This window comes from Prionailurus bengalensis, chromosome A3, assembly GCF_016509475.1.
Source record: "Prionailurus bengalensis isolate Pbe53 chromosome A3, Fcat_Pben_1.1_paternal_pri, whole genome shotgun sequence".
Taxonomy (NCBI): Eukaryota; Metazoa; Chordata; class Mammalia; order Carnivora; family Felidae; genus Prionailurus; species Prionailurus bengalensis.
In genome coordinates, this window is record NC_057354.1 from 64063129 (window position 1) to 64087239 (window position 24111).

General features: G+C 37.5%; 1 protein-coding gene across 6 annotated transcripts in view; it reads right to left on the bottom strand.

Moving 5' to 3' along the window:
• PREPL (prolyl endopeptidase like) overlaps positions 1–24111 on the bottom strand; it is a 63982-nt gene that overhangs the window by 8522 nt on the left and 31349 nt on the right. For all 6 annotated transcript variants that reach the window (XM_043603291.1, XM_043603289.1, XM_043603290.1 and 3 more), the window contains 8 exons: positions 19349–19565; positions 18587–18772; positions 10250–10447; positions 7739–7914; positions 4736–4952; positions 1469–1618; positions 951–1074; positions 53–126 (listed from right to left, as the gene is read on the bottom strand). In XM_043603291.1, coding sequence (XP_043459226.1) covers positions 53–126; positions 951–1074; positions 1469–1618; positions 4736–4952; positions 7739–7914; positions 10250–10447; positions 18587–18772; positions 19349–19565 — 1342 coding nt within the window. The remainder of the gene's footprint in view (positions 1–52; positions 127–950; positions 1075–1468; positions 1619–4735; positions 4953–7738; positions 7915–10249; positions 10448–18586; positions 18773–19348; positions 19566–24111) is intronic.

The following is a 24111-nucleotide window of genomic DNA, read 5'->3' on the forward strand; positions in this document are numbered from 1 at the left end:
TGACAGATCTCTACCTGGGCATCTGTCAACTGAGAGGGGTTTGAAAACATACCTTTTTGTGAGAATCCTCAATCACATGATTGCCTCCAGGCTGAATATCTAACACAACATTGGGGGCCTGGTAGCCTGAAAGAGTTAACATATGCAACAATTAGAAGGTTTGTTTGAGATTCATTTCTCCCCTTTCCTCTCAAGTACGCTATTAAAATAATAGCAAAGGAAAAAGGCATAAACTATCACCAAGTAAGAGATGGGAGGGGGCAAGCAGCAAAAGACAAATTTCTGAAACAGAGAAAGCAACAGGAGGATGAGTGGCTGAGGACACTGGATGGAAGAGACTTGTTGGGCCACATGGAGAAGGTTGTGAAGCAAGAGGAAGCCAATGGCCCTGTGGAATCAGAGTCTTATGACCTGGAAACGCCAACTTTTGCAATGTGTAAGTGTGAGGCATGGAGGTGAAAACAAGGTGACTGAAACTTGCATGTGGGTCCCTTCCACCCTGAGCTCAGAGGGTCTTGCTAATAAGGAAGAAAAAGGTAAGAGTTCCTGTGCAATGAAATGGAAAGATCTAGAGGAAATTAACACAGCTAGTTTGGACACTGAAGCTCCAGAGCAAAAGCTTTTCTAGAAGTTTCCAGGAATAATGGCTCAATTCATATTGTTAAATGAATGAGTGTCGTATGACAGTATATCTCTAAGTTATACTTTGATGTTTAAATTTATTTTTCTTTGTGCCTTGCCTACCTTATTTTAAGACTGTCCTTTGAAAAAGGGGCAAGTCAGATATAGTTATTAGGTATGCCTCAACTCAGTAGTCAACACAGGAAAACCAACTGTCCAAACTCACGGGCAGATGATTTGGTCTGTGAAATAAAATGTACTACTCTGAGCAGTATGTGGTAGGTAACAGAACATTTAGCTATGCTCCCTGCTTCCAGGTGGTCTCCTACCTTCACCAGTGTCCTTAGCATGCTCCATAATGGCTTCCTTGAGTTTGTCAGTATAGTTTACAATTCCTTTCAGAGGTACACGCTCATCATTTTCATAAGCTGTGATGTGAATGGAAGGATAATGCTGAAAGAAAATAGATGTACAAGATTTGCATTATTCCTTATGGTCCTTTTCTACCTTATAGGTTATGAAAAATAACTCCATTTTTTTGACCTAAGTGCTAGATAATTTCTTCTCATTTCATATTGAGAGATCTACAGTATCATAGTACTAGACCACTTGCCACCTGGAATACCCTTTTCTTGGCTAGTGAGACCATGACCACATCTAACCTATTCTGAACTATTACATTGAAACAAACATGGAGTATGAGCAGAGATGGTGCTGAAAGTTGTTTGGGTATTATAAGCAGAAACAATCTAAAGCCCTACAAAATTCCAGGTCAGCATGGGTAAGTATTCTTTTGATTATCTTTTCTATCATTTTAGGATAGTTTATCAGAACTGTTATTCACTACCTGTGGTTTAATATTTTGATAGGGACAGTAACGTTTTATGTAGTTCTTGTGTTTTTCATCAGATGAAGGATTCCCCCATTCTTCTAATTCTTCTAATGTCAGAGGAAGTGTAGTATCCATCATGGTGTTGAGAACATCCAAGAAAGGTGCCTAAAAAAACAAACAAACAAAAAAACCCCACAAAGCCAAAGAAATTTAAACTTTGACTAACAAATTGGTAGAATGAATTTCAGAAAAATATACTTTATGAATATAAATGCTGACATGAGAGAACAAAGGTCAAGAAGCCATGCTGATTCCCAGGAGGCAGACTACTCAGACCTACTCAGTCCTTAACTAGGGCCTGTGATTTATAACTGGCCTTTAAGGTATTCAGATATATGTATGTATGTGTATGTGTATATATATATATATATATATATATATATATATATATATATGGGTTTATCTTCTAATTTCACAATTTTTTAGTTTGATGCCTTAGTGTACATTTTATATGAAAGTAATAAATGCTACCCCTTACATCCATTAGGATGGGTACTATTAAAAAGAAACAAAAATAACAAGTGATAACAAGTGTTGGCAAGGATGTGGAGAAATTGGAACCCTTGTGCACTATTGGTGGGAATGTAAAATGGTACAGATGGTATGCTAGTTTCTCAAAAAATCAAACTTAGAATTACCATATGATCCAGCAAATATATTCCTAGGTAAATCAGAGTCTTGAGGAGTACACCCATAGTCACAGCAGCATTATGCACAACAGCCAAAAAGGCGGAAGCAACCCAGTGTCCAATGGTGGATAAACGGGTAAGCAAAATATACACAATGACACAACAGATTATTATTCAGCCTTATAAAGTAAGGAAATTCTGACATAGGCTACAATAATGGATGGACCTTGAGGACTTGAGGATATCTCCAAGTGAAATAAGTCAGTTACAAAAAGACAAATATGTAGGTTTCCATTTACAGGAGGTACAGGTATTCTAATTCAGAGACATAAAGGAGAGTGGTGGTTCTGAGGGGAAGGGGGAACTGGGGAGTTGCTATTCAATGAGTGTAGAGTTTTGGCTTTGCGAGGTGGAAAGAGTTCTGGAGACTGGTTCCACAACAATGTGAACATACTGGACACTACTGAACTATACATGTAAAAATAGTTAAGATGGTAAATTTTGTTATTTTATCACCATTAAAAATTATTAAAAAAAAACCCAACACATGAGTAAGCCCTACCTTATCAGTTGGACATTTTACCTTAAAATATGGGCAATAAATGTTGATTGAAGAAAGTCTAGATAGTATCCAAATTGAAATAAGAAAAAAATCACTCACTGGCTTATAACCAGTATTAAAACATTTAGTAAAACAGCAGCTGCTTTTTTTCACTTAGCTTATAGTATTCTGTTAATGCTTTTCAGCTTTCTCTTGTATTGGCATTAACCTAGTAGGCAAATGCAGTTCCTTCCAGCTGCCTAGAATCTGAACTCCTTTTTTGCATTTAGACTATCCCTAACCTTATGAGGCAAAGCCTGCCTCTCACTACGGAGGTACTAAATGCCCCGTTTTTCCTTTCTTAGTTTTCCCTGCAGTTGTGGAGTATAACTACATGGCCTGGGTCTACCAAATCAGACATAATGCGCTCCAAACTTTGAATGGCAAGTTAGTGACTCAAAGAAGTAGGGACCATAGAGAATTTCCTCTGGCAAACGTGCCACATTTATATTGAGATTTTAGAAGCAGCACTGGCAGTATGAGGGGACTTGTACGCAGCAGTGGTGGCAGTGATAGCTTCACTGGGGCAGTTTTATGGTGTATTTTGGACATGTTTCTGGCTGTGCAGCCTCTAAGACTGGTACTATACCTGCTCCTCCCCACTACCTTTTAAAAAATCCCTTTTCTGCTTAAAGTAGAGCTGGTATTTGGTACTTCTAATTAAAACTATGAATTCTCTATTGTTGGATATTTACAGGTTGACTCTAATGAGCAACGTGGGATGAATATTCATATACTTTTTGATTATTTCCTTTCTAATTTCGAAAAGTCACAGACCAGTTGTATTTTCTTTATATTGTAAATAGCTTTGCTATTATTATCTTTGTATATAGATTCCCCCCTCTATATTTAGCATTTCTACTTAAAAAAGTAGATTTACAGATGAGGATTATTTAACACTTATTTACAAGTCCACAGTGTATATAGCCCCATCCTCAAAATAAAAGAAACCTGAAAATAATATGCTCTCTCCATCCCAGTCATTATTTTCTAGAGTACCTAACCAGGAGCACAGTGATGAAGGTGAAATGAACTGCTTTAATAGAACGTCATAATTTTGGACACCAGGAAGACTATACAGTTGCCCCTTGAGTGACATAGGTTCGAACTATGCAAGTCCACTTACATCTGGATTTTTTCAATAGATATACACACAGTACTGTACAAACATTTTTTTCTCTTCCTTATGATCTTAATAACATTTTCTTATCTCTAATTTATTTTAAGAACATAGTATGTGATACATAGAATATACAAAACATGTTAATCGACTGCTTATGTTATTGGTAAAGTTTCTGCTCAACAGGAGGCTATTTGCAGTTAAGTTTTTGGGGAGTCCAAAGTTTATCATGGGTTTCTGACTGCACGGGGATGGGGATGGGTCTGTGCCCCTGGCCCCCATGTTGTTCAAAGGTCAACTGTAGAGACTTTTAAGAATAAAGCAAGATATTTCAATCAAAGTACAGAAAAACTACCCCTTAAAGACCTTTAAGAATGGAGTATCTAAAAAACAGAGAGCCCCTACATCCAGGACTAAAAGGTTGATGGGCAGCACAGGCAACGGATTTCATGAATTCCAGAGTCACAGTGTGCTCTGCCTGAGTCCCTGGAACTGGTGAGTCATATATCCTTTGCCTCTTTTCTACCAACTCTACATGTTCTTAAAAATAAGAAATGGTCAATGAGTATAGCCATTAATATTCTTCAGTGGAAATTCTCAATGATGAGTAAAGAACACTGTCCAGGAAGAAGGGATAAATAAAGGATAAGCAGTTAGATTAAGTTCAGAAGTTCTCCCAGAGCTACAATTCTGTGTTTAAAATTTTAAAGTTTTGTTATACTCCCTATGCTAGTAAATATGTTAGCAACTTCTTTAAAAATATTTGAGAGAGAGAGAGAAATGTGAAAAGATATAACAAATATTTTTTATAGAGCATCCTAGGGCTTTCCCACTTTCCCACTTTGTAAATAGAAGAGACAAAGTATACTCACCTCCAAAGTCACAGCTCTTAGGAGCTCTGGATTAGAATTACACAATGCTCCCACAAGCACCCCTCCAGCACTGAAAGCAGTCAAGGCTGTTAGACTTGGCTGAGAAAAGCCTTGGCCATGAAGCGTCTTAATGCAAGCCTCTAAGTCAGCAAGGCCATTGAGTTTTTTAGTTAGACGGCCATCAGCGTGCCACTGGAGGCCTAACTCACCACCACCCCTGAAATTAAAGGGCAAAAAAATTTTTTAGTGGGAAAAAAATATTAATGATATATTTCAGGGTCAGCAAACAATAGCCGGTGGGCAACAACTACCTGGAGGCCTGTTTTGTTTTTTTTTTTTTTTTTTTTAATGGCGTTAGAGCTAAGAATGGTTTATTTTTAAAGGTTGGGAGAAAAAACAACAACAAAAAACAATGAGGAATATACAACAGAGACCATAGGTGGCCTACAAAGCCTGAAATATTTACTATTTAGTTTTTCAGAGAAAGGGTTTGTCAATCCCTGATAAGAGACAGTCAAAAATGGGTTCAACAAATATGTTTTTATAAAAAAATAAGAGTCATTTGTCATTTTCTCTTTTCTGCTCATTCACTCATTCACTCATTCAAAGTAAGCTCTATGCCCAACATGAGGCTTAAACTCATGACCCAAGGATCAATAAACTCAGCATGCTCTAAGTCAGTCAGGTCTCCCTCAACAAATCTGTTTTGAGTTGCTGCTTCTGCTTCTCAGGTATTGTGCTAAATGCTGGCCTTAAAAATATAAAAAAGCAAAAGGTCCTCAGATGACTGTACACCCAGAGCTGAGAATCATTAGGTTAAATGATACAAGATTACAAATAAACTTTCTTAAAAAAATTGTTTTTAACGTTTACTTATTTTTGAGAGACAGAGCACAAGTGGGGGAGGGGTGGAGAGAGAGGGAGACACAGAATCTGAAGCAGGCTCCAGGCTCTGAGCACAGAGCCCGACACGGGGCTCGAAGCCCACAAACCATGAAATCATGACCTGAGCCAAAGTCAGACACTTAACTGACTGAACCACCCAGGCGCCCCACAAATAAACTTTCTTAAAAAAAAAAAATCTACACACACACACACACGCAAAAATCTCCTGCCTGAAGATCATAATTTTGGGGGGAAAGAAAAGAGCTGCCAAGCATGTGGTTGCTGCTTTCACACAACTGTACTGCAGGTTATCACAGAAACAGTAGAAAGAACATCCACTTATTAGGTTAGGGGTATATACTTCTTAAAACAAATGCTTAAGAAGGAGAGGATACCTAATCCGAGTCTTGGAGGAAGAATATGAGAATATGAAAATATGAGACGCACAAAGAAAGGGAAAACATCAAGACACAGCATGTGCAAAGGCAGAGAGGAGAAAGTGTCATCTGAAAGGATGTAACAGGGCTGGAGTGCAGGGTGTGTCTGGGCAGTAATGAAAGATCTCACTACAGAGATAAGCCAGATCATTAGGACGTTAAATACTATAAGTAAGGAGTTTGGATTTTATTTTGGAGATAGGGAGATGGAGAAGGATTTTAAGCAGAAACATAAAATATTATTTGTGTCTTGAAAACAGCTAAAATAAAATGAAGTCAGAGTACACAGACTGGTACATGAATTCTAAAAATCTGGTGCAACCACAAAGGAAACAATCAACAAAACTAAAAGGCAACTGATGGAATGGGATACTTGCAAATGACATATCGGATAAAGGGCTAGTATCCAAAACCTATGAAGAACTCACAAAACTCCACACCTGAAAAGCAAATAAGTCAGTGAAGAAATGGGCAGAAGACATGGATAGATACTTTTCTAAAGAAAACATCCAGATGGCCAATAGGCACATGAAAACATGCTCAACGTCATTCCTCATCAGGGAAATAAAAATCAAAACCACACCGAGATACCACCTCACGCCAGTCAGAGTGGCTAAAATGAACAAATCAGGAGACTATAGATGCTGGCGAGGATGTGGAGAAACGGGAACCCTCTTGCACGGTTGGTGGGAATGCAAGCTGGTGCAGCCGCTCTGGAAAACAGGGTGGAGGTTCCTCAAAAAATTAAAAATAGATCTATCCTATGACCCAGCAATAGCACTGCTAGGAATTTACCCAAGGGATATAGGAGTGCTGATGCATAGGGGCACTTGTATCCCAATGTTTACAGCAGCACTTTCAACAATAGCCAAATTATGGAAACAGCCTAAATGTCTATCAACTGACAAAGAAAGAAGATAATGGTTTATATATATACAATGGAATACTATTTGGCAATGAGAAAGAATGAAATCTGGCCATTTGTTGCAACATGGATGGAACTGGAGAGTATTATGCTAAGTGAAAAAAAAGTCAGGCAGAGAAAGACAGATACCATATGTTTTCACTGATATGTGGATCCTGAGAAACTTAACAGAAGACCATGGGGGAGAGGAAGGGGGGAAAAAAGTTACAGAGAGGGAGGGAGGCAAACCATAAGAGACTCTTGGATATTGAGAACAAAGTGAGGGTTGATGGGGGGTGGGGGAGAGGGGAAAGGGGTGACGGGCATTGAGGAGGGCACCTTTTGGGATAAGCACTGGGTAAACCAATTTGACAATAAATTATATATATATAAAAAAAAGAATAGCTCATTCATAGACTTAATTTCAAAATGTGTTAAATACTTGCTATTCTAAAGTGATCATCAAAGCTGTCGCTTGTTTTACTGTTATTTACCATATACCTACTGCTTTGCTTTCAGGTCTCATTTTTGCCCAAAGTAAAGAGGTCTCAATAGAATTAAAAAAAAAAAAAAAAAAAAAATCTGGTGCAAGATCCTAAAAATCTACCCTTTTGCTTTCTGGATCAGCTAGTCTGTTAAATCAGCTTCTATCAGCACATGTTTAGGAATACATAAATTCAATAACACAAATGAGAAAATAAACTTTCCTCCCTGATATAGCATTGTTCTGGACATCTGTCACAACACTCATGTGCCAGGTAAAATGTGTTGACTCACCGAACGTGGCAATATGCTAATATCCATCCATCATCCACCAACACCCGTCTTTCAGGTCTGAAATTCATTTTTAAGTCCATTCCGTAAGCTCCATATACATGTACCAGGAGAGGTTTCTTCTGCAAGTCCTCAGAATCCGTTTTGTGGAAAATAGTCATTGGCACTGATTTTCCATCCTGGAAATGAAGAGTTACTACGCAATGTAAATAAAAGTTTTTTAAAACAGTTTATCCCTAATTTTATGCATTGCTTACTGATGTTGAATACAAACTTCATTTAATTGAGACAACGGAGGGGCTCCTGGCTGGCTCACTCGGTGGAGCATGTGACTCTTAAGAGTTGTGAGTTCAAGCCTCACGTTGGGTATAGAAATTACTTAAAAAAAAAAAAAAGGACAACAGAGTTATGGTTAAGGTCTTTAAAAATACATCATGGTTGGGGCGCCTGGGTGGCGCAGTCGGTTAAGCGTCCGACTTCAGCCAGGTCACGATCTCGCGGTCTGGGAGTTCGAGCCCCGCGTCGGGCTCTGGGCTGATGGCTCAGAGCCTGGAGCCTGTTTCCGATTCTGTGTCTCCCTCTCTCTCTGCCCCTCCTCCGTTCATGCTCTGTCTCTCTCTGTCCCAAAAATAAATAAACGTTGAAAAAAAAAAAATTTTAAAACAAACAAACAAAAAAAAAAAACATCATGGTTCATCCCCATTTTTAGCTATTCTGCTGACCCATAATGCTAACTAGAAAAGAGCAGCAAAACTCAGGCTTGAAAACATTTTATGAAATGCAGCTTTCCAAGACAGTGAAGTGATTTTAAAGAGTTCTTTACTACCTACTATTACTGTAATTTTTTTCTTTCAAGATTAAGTCAAAATATAGCTACCAAAATTAGACGTACTAGCATAGTTAATTTCCCCACACCTATGGCTAGATACTGACATTTCACATCTTTGCGTATTTACAAATAGGCTGACTAAAGAAGTTTTAACTGCTCAATTTTCTGTCCTCTATAGGCAGAATCCTCAACCATTAAGCGCCAGAATTTCACTTAGTTTCACTGTTGTTTCCACTTAGGATATGATAACTACAACATTTTGATGGATTGGTATATGGTATAGTTACACATTTCTAAAGCAAAACAAAGCCTAAAAATATATACATTTTTCTTTTCTTTTTGAGTGTAAGAGGGGGAGGGGCAGAGAGAGAGACGGGAACAGGATCTGAAGCCAGCTCTGCGCTGGGAGTGGAGGACCTGATATGGGGCTTGAACTAACGAACCGTGAGATCATTACCTAACCTGAATTCGGATGCTCAACTGACTGAGCTCAACCGACTGCGCCCCTGTAAACATATTCTGTTGACAAAAAACCAAACACAAAAATCTGGAAAGTGATACAATAAATGGTAAACAATAATTATATCTAAGAGGTACAGCAAATGGGACTGAAAAGTAGTCATCTAAACTTTGTACATTCTGCACTTTTGTATTTATTCTAAGAAATGTGTATTGCTCTTGTATTAAAAAAATACACTTAAATAAAGATTTAAAAGAAAACGAAGAAAAAAATTCATAAAGACAAAAAGGCTGTGTCATAATTCATTGCCAACACATATGAAATTATCTGATGTTTGATAGGTCAAGGTCTGAAAATTCCTTAAATCCAAAGGCCACAGTTTATTAATTTGTTCCCCACTTGCACAAATTTTCTTTTATACTTTTCACTCTGCCCTCAGTCTTACCTCTTTTACTCTCCACTTTGGCCATATTGTCCTCCTTTACTTAAAAAAAAATTTATTTAAGTAATCTCTACACCCAACATGTGGCTTGAGCTCACAACCCTGAGATCAAAAGTTGCATCCTCTTGCAACTGAGTCAACCAGGCACCCCTTCCTTTCTACTTCTTGAAAGCACCATTTCTCCCTCAATTCAGGCCTCTACACAAATGTATTCCTCCTGCCCCTTTTCTACTTAGATTCTTAATCATCCTTGAGGTTTTACCTGAGACATCACTTTCTCAGAAGCCTTCAGTGATCCCTCCAGCCTAGGTAAGGTCCCTGTGCCATGTTTCCACTGTACTCAACACGGCGTCCTTTGCAGCAGTCAGTACATTAGCACTTACTCCTTCAACATCAATCATCTTCCCTACTAGATTCAAGCACTCTAGTCAACTGCTTACCACCTTCACAATTTTTTGCCATTACCTAGAAACCAACTTTGACAATTTCTTTAAGTCAACTTTCAAAATTCAAATTCAAAATTCAAATATTAACAAGCCTTGATGAAATCAATGACTTGACATGCTAGCTATAAATTTTCTAAGCCATGTTAAAATAAATACGGGAGTATTTAAAAAAAAAAAAAATCCATGGATCCCTTAAGATCATTTGGGTCTTACTGTGGTATGTGAGATTCACTTCAAAAACCCATGCTAATGTAACACCAGCAGCAACTGCACAATGCTTGACAAGTAGTATGAATGCAGTAGATGGGGGCTCAGAGTTGGGATTACAAAGACTTACCTTGCTTTTGGCTTCTAGACGTAAAACACGACTAGTCTTTGTGATTGGGTCTTCGTGCCCAGTTTCCTCAAACAGTTTGCCTTCTGCAAATTTGTATGTGTAGTATTTTGGGGGACGTATTGGAGAGCAAAGCTGGAAGGGGCAGTTCTTTGGGTCTGAATTTGTATCCATTATGAATCCACAGGCCCAAGGAGGAAGCTAAAGAAATAGAAGTTATTTTTACTCTTTATCTACACACTAAGTATCATTAATTAAATTTGAGTCAGCTACAAACAAGATGATGTGGACATCAAGTTTACTTTTATCCATTATAAGTAATTCCTCATTTAACTATTATTTCAGCACAACAGAATATATTTCAAGTAACAAATGAACAGGACTCCACATTAATGACCAATAAAATAAGGAAAAATTATAGGAAAATGGTTTATCATGACTCTGGATTTATACAGGATCTCCTTTAATAAAGCCATTTATTTTGGGTATAAACTTGGGAAGTGAATAGTAAAATGGTTACGAATAAGAGCAAATCAAATAATAATTCCAGAACCCGGCAACATCTCCAGATCTCCGTTCTCAGAGAACATGAAATCTCGCTCAGGTGTTTTTTTAATGATTTACCCACCAGCCCTTCCCCTGTGGCCTAGACAGCCACAGTGGTGACAGTTATCATGCCAGGGCTACAAACTCACTCAGCAGCACTAAAGCATTCACAATTTGTTTCTAACTTCAGCCCCCAGGCTAACTGTTGTGCAGAACAAAACCTTTCCTGGCACATACACTCTGAGAAACTCAACAGCTATTATGATTAGGATTCTTCACTTTAAGAAAAAAGGAAAGGAATCAAAATTTATTCTCTCAGAGCAGCAGGGTCCAGTTTCAAGCCTGCCACTAACATCCCTCTTACACCTTTCAAAGAATTGTGGTAAGCAGGCTGGCAGAATATAAGAAATGGTACCGAGAGTCAGAACATTAAAAGAAAATTGCCTTTCCTTTCCCGAGTAATTGTAGAAAGAAAATCAGAGGTCTTGGCACAGCAATGTCACGGGTTGGCATTATTCAAAAAGGGTAGGTGGGGGCTGTGTGCATAAAGAGTGCATCATCTGACCTGTAGAAACTACAGCCAGAGTTTATGTTCACAGAGCATATGTCTTACTATTAGTCCAAAGAATCTATCTTCCTGAACACTCCAAGGATATATATTCAAAATATCTCTCAAAGAGAGTTCCTAATTTACTGTCCTCAGACTGAGAATTATGTTCAAGGATAATCTGTCTACTTAAGTGAAAGCCATAAAACGGAAAGAAGCATGTGGCACATCAAAGCTGTGAAGTCTGGAAGCATAAATGGGAGTAAATGGAGACCTTGCTGGGAAAAACCACCACCGCTTCTCACTACTCATGTTGTAACCAGGTCTCAGAAAGAGGGTACATAATGCCTAAGTCCACAGAGGCACAAATTTTTCTGTCCTTTGGTGAAACTTTAAAAGAGTTTCCATGTGCCCCATGTGGTAAGTGGTCATAGTTTCAAACCAAGTGGTTCCAATAAATAACTCTTTTGGGTGTATTTCTTAAAGTACTGGGACCAAGGGTAAAGTTTTACCATAACAAAAACTGTTCTAGTTTGTCTAGTTCTAGTTGTCCAGAAATAAATGTTAACCATCTCAAGGATATCTTAAACCGCATTTCCTATTGAGAAACCTGCAGTACTACCTGGGTATGTTAATGGACAGCACCCAAGAATAATGATAAATTGGGTAGGTGATATGGAGATATTTCTTTGATACACGAAAGAAACAGGTTCAGCGCTAGCATCCTACCAGCAATCGTAGTCATCTATCTCACTGAAAGAAAACTGGCCCAAGTGTGCAAATGCCTCCATGTGAACTGATATTAGTACAAAGCAAAAAATCTCCCCAAGATTTGCTTAAATTAAGTATCATAACCAATTAAATCATCATAGCTTCTTTTTGTGAAAAAAAAAAATTACCAGGAAAAACTGGTAATATGATGACCAAAGATAGGAGGCAAATATATTAAGGATTTTACATTTCTGTTGCCCAGATGGAGTTTAAAAAGATCTTTTAGTGAAGTGCCTACTAGGCGGAGATGTTACATACAGAAATATTTTATAATATAGTCTGGCTTAAAGATTTTGTCCTTTGTGTATGCCATTGTCCCTGCATATTAATCAGTATTATCCAGTTCATGAAAGGCTCTGATCTATAAAATTTTCTTTAAGTAGAACCTAATATATAATGTAGTATTGATTCTATGTGTTGATGACTCAAAACACTGTAACAAAGCCCAAAAGGGTCAGGGAATAAAGAGAGGAATAAAGAGAATAAAAAATTACAGATATGATGTTCCACTGGAGACATTCCTGGAAGCATCAGGCCCTGGAGAACAGAAGACATTATACTGCAGGACACTACAGGACCTCTTCTTCATAAAGCCATTACCCTCAAGAACAAGAGATGTAGTTGACTTTCCTCACACAGAAATAGGCATAGAAACTTAGACAAAATGAGAAGACACGCTTTGTCTCAAATGAACAAAAAGCCAGAGATTTAAGTGAAACATAGAAGTAATATGCCTGATGAAGAATTTAAAGCAATGATCGTAAGGATACTCACCAGACTTGAGAAAAGAATGGTGGACATCAGTGAAACTATTAGCACAGATAAGGAACAATATACCAGAGATAAAGGGTTCAATAAACAAAATGAGAAACGTGCTTGATACAATGAATAGCAGGCTGGAAGCAGAGGAACGAATTAATTACCTAGAAGACAGAGTAATGGAAAGTAATCAAGCTGAACAAAAGAGAGAAAAAAGAATTATGGAAAATGAGAATGGACTTAGGGAACTCAGTGACTCCATCAAACATAATAACAGTTGTATTCTAGGAGTCCCATAAGAAGATAAAGAAAAGGGGGCAGAGAATTTGAGAAATAATAGATGAAAACTTACCTAATCTGGAGAAGGCAAGAGAAAGAAATCCAGATCCAGGATGCACAGAGAACCACCACCCCCTCCCCGGATAAAAATCAACAAAAGCAGATCCATAGCAAGGCATATTGTAATTAAAATGGCAGAATATAGTGATAAAGAAAAAATATTAAAAGTAGCAAGTCAAGGGGTGCCTGGGTGGTTCAGTCAGTTAAGCGAATGACCAGCTCAGGTCATCATCTCATGGTTTGTGGGTTCAAGCTGCACATCAGGCTCTGTGCTGACAGCACAGAGCTTGGAGCCTGCTTTGGATTCTGTGTCTCCCTCTCTCTCTCCTCGTTCCCCACTTGCACTCTGTCTCTCTCTCAAAAATAAATAAACATTAAAAATAAATGAATGAATGAATGTAGCAAGACAAAAGAAGACAGTTATATACAGAGGAAACCCCATAAGGCTATCAGTGGTTTTTTCAGCGAAACTTTCCAAGCCAGAAAGGAGTGGCATGATGTATTCAAAATGCTGAATAGGAAAAACTTGTATCCAAGAATACTATATCCAGGAAGGCTATCACTCAGTATAGAAGGAGATACAAAGAGTTTCCCAAATAAAAACTAAAAGAGTTCATGACCATAAAACCAGCCCTGCAAGAAATATTAAAGGGGATTCTGAGTGAAAAGGAAAGACCAAAAAAAGATAGTATGAAGCTAGGAAACACAAAACCAGTAAAAATAAATATTTCTGTAAAGAATCAGTCAAGGAACTCACAAAATAAAACAATGTAGAATATGGCACCATATATCTAAAACTTGGGGAGGGGAGGAGTAAAGAACTGGTTCAAACTTAAACGACAATCAAATTAATATAGACTTCTGCTATAAGCAGAAGAGGCTATATAAAAACCTAATGGTAACCACAAATCAAAAACTACTAATAAATATGCAAAGAATAAAGAAGAAAGAAATCCAAATATATCACTAAAGAAAACCAGCAAACCCTGAAAGAAAGAGAAGAAAGGATCAGAGAAAAACTTCGGAAATAACTACAAAACAAGTAAAAATGGCAATAAATACATATCTGTCAACAATTACTTTAAAACTAGATGGACTAAATGCTCTAATCAAAAGACACAGGGTGACAGAATGAATAAAAACCAGGACCCATCCATATGCTACCTACAGGAAACTCATTTTAGATCTAAAAACACCTGCAGATTGAAAGTGAGGGAATGGAGAAACACTGATCATGCAAATGGATGTCAAAGAAAAGCTGGAGTAGCAATATTGGTATCAGACAAAATAGATTTTAAAACAAAGATTGTAACAAGAGACAAAGAGGGACACCATACAATCATAAAGGGAACAATACGGGAAGATATAATAATTATAAAATGTATGCATCCAACACAGGAGCACCCAAATACATAAAACAGTTAGTAAGAAACATAAAGGAACTAACTGGTAATAATTAACAACAGTAGGGCACTTTCACACCCCACTTACATCAATAGACAGATCAACTCAACAGAAAATCAACAAGGAAACAATGACTTTGAATGATGCACTGGATTAAATGGATTTAACAGACAGACCTATTCAGAACATTCCATCCTAAAACAGAATACACATTTTTTTCAAGTGCACATGGAACATTCTCCAGAACAGATCACTTATTAGGCTACAAAACAAGCCTCAACAAATTTTAAAAGATCAAAGTCATACCATGCATCTTTTCTGACTGTAACACTATGAAACTAAAAGAAAAAAATCTGTAAGAAAAAAATCTGGAAACACTACAAATACATGGAGGTTAAATAACATGCTCCTAAACAATGGGTCAACCAGGAAATAAAAGAAATAAAAAAAGTACATGGCAACAAATGAAAATGAAAACACAATGGTTCAAAACCTTTGGGATGCAGCAAAAGTGGTTCTAAGAGGGAAATTTACAGCAATATAGGCCAACTGTAAGAAGCAAGAAATATCTCAAACAACCTAACCTTACACCTAAAGGAGCTAGAAAAAGAACAAACAAAACCTAATTACCAGCAGAAGGAAGGAAATAATAAAGATCAGAGCAGAAATAAGCGATACAGAAACCAAACAACTACAATAGAACAGATCAATGAAACAAGGAGCTGGTTCTTTGGAAAAAAAAAATCAATAAAGTTGATAAACCTCTAGCCAGACTTCTCACGAAAAAAAAGAGAAAGGACCCAACTAAATAAAACTACAAATGAGGAGAAATAACAACAAACACCATAGAAACACAAACAATAATAAAAGAATATTATGAAAAATTATGTCAAAAAATTGGACAACCTAGAAGAAATGGAAAAATTCCTAGAAATAAACAACCTACTGAAACTGCAACAGAAAGAAATAAAAAAATTTGAGCAGACTGATAACCAGCAATGAAATTGAATCAGGAATTAAAAAAACAAACAAAAGGCCAGGAGCAGATAGCTTCACAGATGAATTCCACCAAACATATGAAGAACAGTTAATGCCTAAACTATTCCAAAAAAAATAGAAAACTTCTAAATTCATTCTATGAGGACAGCATTATTCAGATACCAAAACCACACAAAGACACCATAAAAAGAGACCTACAGGCCCAAATCCCTGATGAACACAGATGCAAAAATCCTCAACAAAATACTAGCAAACCGAATCCAACAATACATTAAAAACATCATTCACCATGACCAAGTGGGACTTATTCCTGGGTTGCAAGAGTGGTTCAATATTCACAAATCCATCAACGTGATATGCCACATCAGTAAGAAAAAGGATAAGAACCGTATGATCATTTTAGTAGATGCAGAAAAAGCATTTGACAAAGTAAATTGTCCATTTATGATTAAAAAAAAAAACCTCAACAAAGTAGGTTTAGAAGGAACTTAGCTCTACATAATAAAGGCCCTTTATTAAAAACCCACAGCTAACATCATCCTAAATGGGGAAAAACTGAGAGCCTTTCCTTAAGATCAGGAACAAGATAAGGATGTTCACTCTGACCACTTTTATTCAACAGAGTTCTAGAAGTCCTAGCCACAACAATCAGGTAACAAAAAGAAATAAAAGGCATCCAAATCAGTAAGGAAAAAGTAAAATTTTCACTATTTGCACATGACATGATACTATAAATATAAAACTTGAAAGACTCCACCAAAAAACTGCTGGAACTAGTAAATGAACTCAGTAAAGTTGCAGGATACAAAATCAATCTACAGAAATCTGTTGCATTTGTATACACCAATAATGAGGCAGCAGAAAGAGCAATTTAGAAAACAATCCCATTTACAATTACACCCAAAATAATAAGATACCTAGGAATAAACCTAACTAAAGAGGTAAAACATCTAGACTCTGAAAACTCTAAATTATAACACTGATGAAAGAAATTAGAGATGACACAAATGGAAAGACATTTCATACTCATGGATCGGAAAAAAAAAAATATTGTTGAGATGTCTATACTACCAAAGCAATCTACACATTTAATGCAATCCCTATAAAAATACTAGCAGCATTTTTCACAAAACTAGAACAAACAATCCTAAAATTTGTATGGAGCCACAAATGACTCCAAATAGCCAAAGCTATCTTGAAGAAGAAAAGGAAAGCTGGAGGCATCACAGTTCTGGATTTCAAGTTATATCACAAAGCTGTAGTGATCTAAACAGTAGGTACTGGCACAAAAATAGATACATAGATCAACAGAACAGAAAAGAAAAACCGGAAATAAACCCACAACTATATGGTAAATTAATGTTTGACAAAGCAGGAAGTGATATCCAATGGGAAAAAGACAGTCTTTTCAACAAATGGTGCTGGGAAAACATGCAAAAGAATGAAACTGGACCACTTTCTTATACCATATACAAAAACAAATTCAAAATTGATTAAAGACCTAAATGTGAGACATGAAACCATAGATATTCTAGAAGAGAGCACAGGAGGTAATTTCTCTGACACTGGCCATAGCAACTTTTTTCTAGACAAGGGAAGGGAAAGAAAAAGCAAAAATAAACCAAAGGAAACAACAAACTAAAAGGCAACCTACAGAATGGGAGATGATATCTGCAAATGATATATCCGATAAAGGGTTAGTATCTAAAAGATATAAAGAAAATGGGGAGCCGGGGTGGTTCAGTCAGTCAAGTGTCTGACTATTGATTTTGGCTTAGGTAGTGATCTTGCAGTTGTGAGACTGACCCCTATGTTGGGCTCTGCTGAGCAAGGAACCTGGTTGGGATTCTCTCTCTCCCCCTCTCTCTGCCCTTCCCTACGCTCAAACTAAATCTCAAAATAAATAAACTTAAAAAAGAAAAAAGGTAATGATTTCAATTATTTGCGATAAAATTTAACCAAACAAGATGTTCAAATGGCATTTCTCTCTCCATTTTGGCTAGGTCCTCAAACTAGGTATAAGTGGTCAACTGGTTTAACAACTCTTTCCATATCAAGTAAAATGGAGGCCTTTCCCGTTCCCTTCAGCACCTGTTTTCTAACCTACATGTTTAAAAAAATTTTTTTTTAATGTTTATTTATCTTTGACAGAGAGAGACAGAGTATGAGCGGGGGAGGGGCAGAGAGAGAGGGAGACACAGAATCTGAAGCAGGCTCCAGGCTCTGAGCTGTCAGCACAGAGCCCGATGTGGGCCTCCAACTCACAGACCATGAGATCATGACCTGAGCCGAAGTCGGATGCTCAACTGACTGAGCCACCCAGGCGCCCCTAACCTACATGTCAATGCTGCTTTAAAATGGGGTTGTAAGGCTGGCATTCACCCATTTTAAGAAGTTCACTTGTGGAGGCAGATTATCTTTTCCGGCAGCCACAGGCAATATCAGCAAGTCAGCCTGCCAGGCAGATGTGCCACCATTCACAGCTGTGCTGCAGTGGAGACCACAGCCACCCCTTACTGAAAGAGACCAAAGGTTTCTTGGTCCCCTCTGCAATCCCCACAGGTAAGAAAACGAACAAAAAGAAGAGGGTATTTCTGCAAAGGCAGAAATATGGTGGGCATGCCTCCTATCCCCACGGCGGGGGGTGTGGGATGGGAGCAGCAGCAGTGGGTCAGGCTCTAGCCGGCAAGTTGGCCTGAGTGATTAGTATACGTAAAGTTGTAGAGATGGATGATATATAGCGATAGGTGGAAAGAGGAACGTGACACTGAACTCTACTTCTGAAGTTCATATTTTAAGTAAAACTTTACTAAAAGTGAGGTCCTCCAAGTAATTTTAAAATAAACCCCCTAAACGTGAAAAGACCCAGTATGCCAAGTTTCATTGAAATTAAATTCCACTCAAGAAACAGTATGTTGCTATCACTCAAAATGTGATGTTCTGTTACACTGAACTGGATGTAGAATTAAACTTACCTTCAGAGACCGAACCGAGTCATCAGCCAGACCAATCACATTAACGTAAAGTAGATTGCTGTGCTTCAGGAATAGAACGCAGTGGTCCTTAAACATGTCCAAGTCTACAACTTTGGTATTTCTCTTCATTGTGAAAAATAAATCCCAATTCATAATGGCAGGGGTATCAGCTGCTGTTCTCATGAGCTGTGTGGAACAAAGTCAGAAGAGATCCAGGTAACAAAATGTGATAACCACGGCATCCAGAAGAGCCAAAGAACACATCAGGGCTGCAGTGTGACCATCACTGTGTGAAGGAGCCTGCTGTGTGGTGAGATAGCACGGTCTACCGCTTACCTCACAACAAACCAATGGATGTTTGAGTGAAGGCATTTGCTAGCCAGCTAACTGTGGATGCACTAAGGAGCCTGGCTGGGACCAGCAGAACTGCCTAGCTGAGATCAATACCAAATTGCTAAGTTATAAGGTCATGAATTTATAAAAGTCTGTTCTTTTGAATCATTAAGTTTGGCTTTCATAAATGATATAATCAGGATAAAGTAGGTTTCATTTGCTAATCTTTTTAAGTATAATTACAAAGTGTAGAGACATTATATCTAAGGGAAGAGAAACGGGATTGGTTATGCATGGAAAGGTAGCATCAATTTCTACAGTTTACCAAAAGTCTACGAAAACAGTTAACTCTCAGCGTAAAGAATGTTGTTGATGGAAGTGTGATACTTTTGAACAGACCACATAGGGACAAGGAGAATCCAGGATTACCTTGAATTCTGTAGGCTCGCCAACATTAGTGAGAATGTATAATTCGTCATCTCTGTGTTCAACGTAGTAAAGGACGCCATGTATTCGCTTCTGGATAAGTACTGGTGGGTCCCAAGGGCTTAGGCCATCTATCAACCACACTTCAGAAGTAGTCTTGTTCATAATGTTTATGGTGAGGAAACGACTGTCTTTTGTAAGATAAAGGAAAACAAAATAGCTGTGTGCACACACACACACACGCACGCAGAAAGAGACGGGGGCGGGGGGGGGGGGAGAGAGAGAGAGAGAGAGAGAGAGAGAGAGAGAGAGAGAGAGAGAGAAATCCAGTAAATTTCAGTGGCATGTTACTTTGTTAATGACAGTATTTCACTGCCTGCTATACATATGTTGATTTATAATGCAGACAGAAAATAACTCCTTAGTGAACACTGCTTGTAAAATAAAAAAAATAAAACTATTATTTTTCTCATTTCCCCCATGGAAGTATTCAAAGGAATTTCTTCTCTAACATTTTATTATGAACATTTTCAGAACTACAGAAGTTGAACATGTCAGGTGAATACCCATACACCCACCACTGAAATTCAATTATTACCAATGATTTGCTTATATTTCCTTTATTACATTATTTGCGCATCCATCAATCCATCTTTTTCTAAATGCATTTTCAGGTACACAAAAGGTATCCTCTCTCACTTAATCACGTTAATAGATTATAGGCTTTTTAGTGGGAAGAGGAAATAAATTTCCTAGAGGAGATATGTAATTATAGGAAAGAAGAGGGACACAGAATTTACTTTGTTCTTCCTCTGTATGCTCCCCATCCCCCAGTTTTATAACAAAACAAAATAGAAATAACAGAAACCCAAACAGGAAGAAAAATGCTTGCAATCTCAACACATTTTAAAAATTAATGTTAACTGTTTTAATTTTTTCTACTTTTCCTTCTCCTTTATTTGTATTTCATGCATGTGTTTCATTTTTTTAAAGTTTATTTAAATATTTATTTTGTGAGAGAGAGAGCATGTGCACGACTGGTGGAGGGGCAGAGAGGGGGAGAGACAGAATCCCAAGCAGGCTTCACATGGAGCCCAATGTGGGGCTCGATCTCATGACCGTGAGATCATGACCTGAGCAGAAACCAACAGTCAGATGCTTAACCAACTGAACCACCCAGGCACCTCAATATGTGTTTTTTGTTTGTTTTACTATTTTTTTTAATGTTTATTTATTTTGAGAGAATGTGCACACCAGTGGAGGAGAGGCAGAGAGAAAGAGAAGGGTGAGAATTCTAAGCAGGCTCTGAGCTATCAGTGCAGAGCCTAACAGGGGGCTCAGTCTCACAAACCATGAGACTGAGCTGAAATCAAGAGTTGGATGCTTAATTGAGCCACGCAGACACCCTTGTGTTTCATTTTTAAATTAAAAAACGGGGGCGCCTGGATGGCGCAGTCGGTTAAGCGTCCGACTTCAGCCAGGTCACGATCTCGCGGTCCGGGAGTTCGAGCCCCGCGTCGGGCTCTGGACTGACGGCTCGGAGCCTGGAGCCTGTTTCCGATTCTGTGTCTCCCTCTCTCTCTGCCCCTCCCCCATTCATGCTCTGTCTCTCTCTGTCCCAAAAATAAATAAACGTTAAAAAACGTCTGACTTTGGCTCAGGTCATAATCTCATGGTTTGTGAGTTTGGGCCCCACATCAGGCTCTCCACTATCTGCAGAGTCCACTTCTGATCCTGCCTCCCTTTCTCCATGCACCTTCCCCGCTCAAGTGTGCGCACATGCTCTCTCAAAAATAAACATTAAAAAAAATTTTAAAAACTTTAAATTACTGAAGTACAGTTGATATATAATGTTATACTAGTTCAGATACACAATATAGTGATCAGGGAACTCTACCCATTACTTAATGTTCATCACAGCAAATGCAGTCATCATCTGTCACCATACAACATTATTACAATATTATTGACTATATTTCCTATGTTGTACTTTTCAGCTCCAGGACTTCTATGAAACACAGATGCAATTTTGGATTCTGCATTTGTGACTTCACATAATATTAGTATTCCCCCCATATTAATTACAATCTTTTATGGTCATTTTAAAAAATGTTTCTTTATTTTGAGAGAGAGTATGTGCACACGAGTAGGGGAGGGGCAGAGAGAAGGAGAGAATCCCAGACTCCATGCTGTCAGCACAGAGCCTGACGTGAAGCTCGATCTCACGAACCATGAAGACTGGAAATCAAGAGTTGAAATCAGGAGTTGAAAAAACCAAAATTAAGAATTGAACACTTAACTGAATGAACCACCCAGGTGCCCCGTGATCATTATTTTTAATGGCTACCTAATATTCTATTAGGTTGAATTATTATAATTCTTAAAACTTAAGATTTTAATGTTTCATTGTAATAAAGAATATAATAGGGAACGTATTCATGAAGACAGTTCCCCCTTCCTCACCTTTACAATTATTTCCCTATGATAAATACTTACCCATTTCTTAGGAATGGAAATATGAATTTAATGATAAGCAGTATCTTTTTTTAATCTTTTTTTTTTTTAATGTTTATTTTTGAGAGGGAGAGACATAGCACAAGCAGGGGAGGGGCAGAGAGAGAGGGAGACACAGAATTTGAAGCAGGCTCCAGGCTCTGAGATGTCAGCACAAAGCCAGATGTGGGGCTTGAACCCACAACCATGAGATCATGACCTGAACTGAAGTTGGAAGCTTAACCAACTGAGACACCCAGGTGCCCCTGATTTGGAAATATTTCAACCAAGTCGAATGAAGTACTTACCACTGGCATCTAGGTGTTCTGGATAGTTTTATTTTTATCAATTGATTCTTTAAATCTTTTAGGAATGTATGCTGATGTATGAAGTGATGAAAATTATTTTTCTACAGTATTAAAAAATTATACCTGTTTTTCATTGGTCTGTGATGCCTTTTACATAATTTTTTATATATATAAATTTTTGAGTTATCTCTTCTGATCTCTATTATTTGTCTATCGGGTTGTATTAACTATTGTATCTTAATGTGTTTTAATACATGGTTTTAGGACAAATTCCTTACTCTAGTTTGCTATTTTCAACACTATCTTTGCTATTTTCAATATTTTACTTTTATCTATTTATTTTTGTTTGATGATGACACAGGTAATCAAAAGATAAATTACTTGGTCAACTACTTGGCAGATATTTGGTTACAGGAAAGTCAGAATACAACTGGTTCTACAGAAACAGGTAGAAAGAGAAGACAAGTCATGGTAACCACAGAGCAAAAATGTACAACGGATATACAAAAGAAAAGAGAAGGGACTCAAACCAGAACACTATGGAAAATCATAAATTCACAAAGGAAGATAGAGAGAAAGGAACACAGGAGCCACAAAATAACCAGAAAACATCAATAAGATGGCATTAATAAGTACTCACCTATGAATAATTACTCTAAATGTAAATGGATTAAACTCTCCAATGAAATGGCACAGAGTGGCTGAATTGATAGAAAGGAAGACCCAACTATATACTGCCTATGAGATTCACTTCAGCTTCAAGGACACATACAGGCTCAAGATGAGGGGATGTAAAAAGAAATTTCATGTAAGTAGAAACCAATCGAGCACAGGAGTAGCTATACTAATATCAAAGAAAATACACTTTAACTCAAAAGTTGTAACAGATAAAGGCAGCCATTATATAATGATAAATGGGTCAGTTAATTAAGAGGATATAACAGTTGTAACTGTATACAGACATACCTTGGAGATATGGGTAGGTTCCAGAACCACTGATAAAAGTGAGTCAAATGAATTTTTTGGTTTTCCAGTGCAGATAAAAGTTATGATTACACTATATTGTGAACTGTTAAGTGTGTTACAGCATTATGTCTAAAAACACAATGTACATACCTTAATAAAAAATACTTTATTGCTAAAAAATGCTAACCATTATCTTAACTTTCAGGGAGTTGTAATCACTGATCACAGATCACCATAAACAAATAACAATGAAAAAGTTGGAAATGGTGTGATAATTACCAAAATGTGACAAAGACATGAAGTGAGCAAGTGCTGTTGAAAAATGGTGCCAATAGACCTGCTTCAATATGTTAAAAAAACGCAGTCTGCGAAGTGCAATAAAACAAGGTATGCCTGTATGCACTCCACATCAGAGCACCTAAATATATTAAGCAAATACCAACAGATTCGAAGGGAAAAAACAGACAACACCACCACAATAATAGTAGGGGTTGTTAATACCTCACTTTCAGCAATGGAGAGATTATTCAGGCAGAAAATCAATAAAAAAAATTGGGTGTGGACTCTATGTATACTTTAGACAAAATGGATGAAACAGACATATGTAGACCATTCCATTCAACAACAGCTGAATACATTCTTCTCAAGTGCACAAGGAATATTCTTGTGTAGGTAGATCATAGGTTAAGTCATAAGACAAGTATTGGAAAATTTGAGAAGACTGAAATCATACCAAGTATTTTTTCCAATCAAAATAGTAACTATTAAGAAGAAAACTGGAAAATTCACAAATATATGGAAATAATACACCGCTAAATAAGCAATGGGTCAAAAAAATCAAAATCAAAAATATCTTGAAAAAATTAAAGTAGAAATAGAACATACTAAAACTTAAGGGATACATAAAAGTACTTCTATGAGGGAAGTTTATGGGATACATGTTTACATTAAAAGTATCTCAAATAGGGGTGCCTGGCTGGCTTAGTCGGTAGAGCATGC